The sequence below is a fragment of the Porites lutea genome, chromosome 14 (genome assembly GCF_958299795.1).
Source record: "Porites lutea chromosome 14, jaPorLute2.1, whole genome shotgun sequence".
Classification (NCBI taxonomy): domain Eukaryota; kingdom Metazoa; phylum Cnidaria; class Anthozoa; order Scleractinia; family Poritidae; genus Porites; species Porites lutea.
This window is the reverse complement of record NC_133214.1, coordinates 13,595,434-13,600,433: the sequence shown is the minus strand read 5'-3', so window position 1 is coordinate 13,600,433 and position 5,000 is coordinate 13,595,434. Positions and strand designations below refer to the sequence as shown.

The following is a 5,000-nucleotide window of genomic DNA, read 5'->3' as shown; positions in this document are numbered from 1 at the left end:
AATGATATAAGATGTTGCACTTGGTCGAACCACAGGTAACCCAGGCTCTGTTATAGTACCACAGTACGGTTCCAGTAAAATTACAGTGTTTGTATGGGGTAAAAATATCATCCTAAAATTTCTAGGAAATACTAAATAAAGATAAATAAAACTTACTCTGCAGTTAATTCTTGTTGTCCTTATTGCTCCAACGAAGTTTCGTGATAATTTGCAGTAATTTGTTCAAATTCACTATATCTACAATAATAATATACAAGGTAGGAAACACGAGATGCCATTTTCGCCGACATGCTCTCATTCAACACAACTTTTTCCACGAAACCCGAACTCCAGCGGAAAATAAACATGCCAGGATCGTAGAAACAGGATAGCAGGAGATATAGAAACCAATGAAGCTTTCCCAGATAGAGAAACGAATCCCACAGACTTTGACAAACTCGAAGGATATAATCCAAACAGACCGAGAATATGCTCGCCGAAGCAGCCGGGCCAGATCAACGCGCGGCCAAGAAAATGAGGCCTGGACCCGGCTGTACCAAAAAATTCCATCCCGGGATTCCTGAGGTGACCTTATGGGGACTGATACATTATTTGCCCAAAGCCACCCTCCCCTGCTGAAAAAATACTTGATAGAAGGCAATTGTTCTTCCTAGCCGTACCACCCTGGCCTGTTATAAAGATGTTATGTCCCTCTCGAACTATATTCAGCACCTGGCGCTGGTCCTCAGAAAGCCTATCAAACATCAATGGAACAAGGTTATAAGTGCAAAGGAAATAACAACGAAGGAGGATTTACAAAACTTAAAACGAGCAAAAGATATAAGTGAATTTTGGCTCTTACCGCGGCATTTGTACAACAAGACGAAATTCAAAGAGACGTGTCACGGTGGTTTACATATTTAACTGATAGAACGTTCAGTTGTATTGACAAGAAGTCGGCGTGTTACGGCCGCATTAATCGCTAAATATGTTAATCCCTCTAGTTTTTTGTTTACTGGTGCACATGCCTGTCACATTCGTCTCAGTTATCGCAATTCATATTCTGTCGCAATTTTCTGTATAATTTTTGACATTTTTTTGTAAGCTTCACCGTTTATTTACGATAGTTTCGCTCGAGAGTTCACAGCAACAGTATCTCAGTCATCATCTACCTTTTGTTCAACCTTGTTTTTAGCCCGCCTTGTAAGTATTTCGCGTTGTTGTTTCATTAGTTTCATTGCTGTTATTTGCATTCCTTAGTAAAAGAAATGGGGCGCCTTGTAACTCGGCAGACTATCCTGGTTTTATTTATTCTCTTTGGCAATTTAAATTTAGGCGCGTGTGCGGGGTTTGCTCTGGCGAATTGTGATTGGCTAGGAAGAACAATTTCCTTCTATCAAGTATTTTTTCAGCAGGGGAAGGTGGCTTTAGGCAAATGATGTATCGGTCCCCAGAAAGGTCACCCCAAGACTCCCGGGATGGAATTTTTTTTGTACAGTGCTCAGGCCTCATTTTCTTGGCCGCGCGTTAATTGATCTGGCCCGGCTGCTTCGGCAAGCATATTCTCGGTCTGTTTGGATTATATCCTTCGAGTTTGTCAAAGTCTGTGGGATTCGTTTCTTTATCTGGGAAAGCTTCATTGGTTTCTATATCTGCTGCTATCCTATTTCTACGATCCTGGCATGTTTATTTTCCGTTGGAGTTTCGTGGAAAAAGTTGTGTTGAATGAGAGCATGTCGGCGAAAATGGCATCTCGTGTTTCCTACCTTGTATATTATTATTGTAGATATAGTGAATTTGAACAAATTACTGCAAATTATCACGAAACTTCGTTGGAGCAATAAGGACAACAAGAATTAACTGCAGAGTAAGTTTTATTGATCTTTATTTAGTATTTCCTAGAAATTTTAGGATGATATTTTTACGCCATACAAACACTGTAATTTTACTGGACCGTACTGTGGCATTTTTTGAGGGAAAAGCCCTGGGGACGAGATTGGTACTGTGGTACTATCACAGAGCCTGGGTTACCTGTGGTAGAACCATATTCGCAGAGCTACGCAACAAGAACAATAACCTTTATTTGCATATCTGCATGACTATAATTATAAACAGTGTCGCAAAAGGTACGTAAAATAAGAACGAAAAGAAAAAGAAATAATAATAATAATAATCAAGCGACATTATTCTAACATGACAGTACACTGTCCGCTGTCACGCAAGTTATTCAATAATGAGATATGATTCGTTAATCGTAAATTAAGAAAGAGCGCGGTAATACCACGAATCGTCACATTGTTCTGAATACCCCCAAAAAATCCATACTTAAATTGAGCCACCCAAAAAATACTTGCCAAATTTTCCTACCCAAAAAAATCCCGGAATCGAAAATTTTAGACCCCCCAACAAAAACCTTCGATCATCCCATCAATTGAAATTCGGAAGTATTTCCCCGGGCGTTTGCAAAGGTTTGGTCACGTGATCAACTTTCGCTTTGAAAAAATGTTGGCAGAATCGGATAGAACATGTTAAAAGTAGGTAACCTGCAAATTTTCGGCCCTATATTTCGATAGTAGCGATTGCAACTTCCCCGAAAATTGGAAGGATTCATGGGAGAAGCACTGGCAACAGGAGCCCATAAAATGGGCTCCTCCTGGCAACTTTTGCCATCCCTAACGGTTGAGAAGTTTTCGAAATCCTTGTAAATTATGAAATTTTCAAACTGTAGTCAAATTTTTCCATATACATAACGGCACTCAAATTTTCTTTTGTTCGTGACAGACAATTTTTGTGAGCCCTGTAATACGTAAGGGAAAGATTCAGCGAAAATTTACAGGAATTTAACCAGGTGACCTACTGCAAATGGCCAAGTTTTAAAGCAGCGCGCAGTGCAGACTGCAAAACAAAGGTTTTTTTCGAAATCGTTTTAACGTAGCGACAGAGTCTCACGTGCGAGCCTCGCACGAGAGAAAAAGAAAACGTATTGTTAGTGTCTCTCCCCAGTCTCGCTCCAGACCTTTGGTTTGACTGTTCGCACAGGCTCTTTTGCAATCCACGCGCAGTGGAATTCACATTGAAAGCGCGTTTTCTAAAAACAATTACATAGCTGTTCATTTTGTTCGTATAAGTTGTAAAAGAACCTGGAAAACGTCATTATACATCGTAAGTTTTAATAAAACAAACAAATTACCTCAATATAAGCATTCCCTTCAACAAAGCACACACCACGGACACACACACATGAACAAAAACGATTAATGAAATTAATGAAAGCCCTGGTAATGTTGATTTATAAGATACAATAGAATATGTAGTAAATACAATATATTCTAAATTAAAAGCTATAAAATTGGACCTGGAGAATTTCATCGCCTGCTACACGATATGACGTACGCATGCGCAATTCAGAGTAGGCAAGCTTTATAGAGCGTTTAACGCATAACGTCACGTCGGCCATGTTGGAGTTCCAAACCAATGCGGTGGAAATTGGACTCTTTTCTTACGTTAATTGACGCTTTTTTTTTGCTTCATTAAGTTTGCACTATAGTAGGGATTGTTCGTCCAGAAAGGGCCTGTTTACAGGGAGTTGGCGGACCCCAGGTAGGTGAGGTGACTCACTTAGGTGGGGTAACCCTCCTGTTCATATAATGTCTCATTTTTATTTGATCACGTTTTCATGTTAAGTGGGTGACCCGTCGCGGGTTACCTCACCTAGCTTGGGTACGCCACCTCCAAATAAACAAGCCCTAAAAATATTCACATCATGTCAAGTGCGGAAGTGAAAGAAAATATTTTCATACCAAATAACGTGTTCCAAACTGGCTCGCCATAAATCGGGTTTCCAGGGTCCCATCTATCGGGTGCTTCAAATCCTAAAAAGTGGGCAAAAATCCATTTATTCAAGTTCATAAGACAAGCTAACATCATGCCATAGATCAAAGGTACCCCATAGATCACAGGTACCCCAAGCTCACGAGTGAGAATCGTTGTTGCGTTACAGAAATAACATAAGAGTTTGTATAGAGATTTAAGCGACCGTCATTTAGGGGTCAAAAAAAGTAATAAGATGTATCAGAATTTCTAAACCTTGTGTCCTTGTCTAAATTTATGGTGTTTTCTTAGAATTTTTGGCCGTTTTAGGGCGATTCCAGCGAAGTTTAGTTCTGCTGTTGTTCGATTCGTTGTATATATATCTAACGAACAAGGGCAGATCTAAAACTCGCTATTACTATTTTTAACCCCTAAAATTTCCATACAAACTCTTTAAATATTTCTGTTATGCAACACCGATTGTCACTCGTGAGCTTGGGGTACCTTTGCGTAAATCTGTAAAAATTTATTTATTTATTTATTTATTTACTTACTTTTTTTGGCAATATTAAATCTGAACATGGTCGAAGGTTTCAGACTGAAAATCGACTTTTTTATCGTTTGATTGGAAAAAAACCTCAGTGAGTTAATTCAATGTTCAATTTCTAGTACCTAAGTTTTTTAAATTACAAATCGATCCGGAGAAAAACGCTTTGGCAGAATGATTAAAAGTTTAATTAATAGATGTACTCACTATTAAACCACCTTCTAGCCTTTTCCCTGTTATATAATAAAATACAATAACCGGCTAGGAGTCCTTAACCCAAGTGAGCAACTTTCATGTACCCGTATCATGGCGTGTTCACCGATCAGTTTTTTTAGAACGAACGATTAGAGTATCATAAACCAATCAGCAAGTCTTACAAACCTAAAAATAGTATATCTTTTTAGTTTACCTTTTAATGACGTCCAGTTTACCTGTTTGATATCTTATACTTCAAATACGCTCATAGGAAAAGGGGGAGAACGTCCATTTACGCGAGAAAAAGTGCTCTAAAATAGACCTTAAAATAAACAACCGCTGAGAGTTATGGGCTCCTGACAAAGTCTATGATCTGTTACCCACGTAGCACTAAGAACCTTATAGAAACTCGTTTAAAAGAGCATATACGGGCATAAAAGGTAACAAAAAGAAAACTATAACACTAATA

General features: G+C 38.7%; 1 protein-coding gene across 1 annotated transcript in view; it reads right to left on the bottom strand.

The window, feature by feature from the left end:
* Positions 1-5,000, bottom strand: part of LOC140923967 (uncharacterized) — a 39,272-nt gene that overhangs the window by 11,817 nt on the left and 22,455 nt on the right. Inside the window, exon 15 of the mRNA XM_073373977.1 lies at positions 3,780-3,851. Coding sequence (XP_073230078.1) covers positions 3,780-3,851 — 72 coding nt within the window. The remainder of the gene's footprint in view (positions 1-3,779; positions 3,852-5,000) is intronic.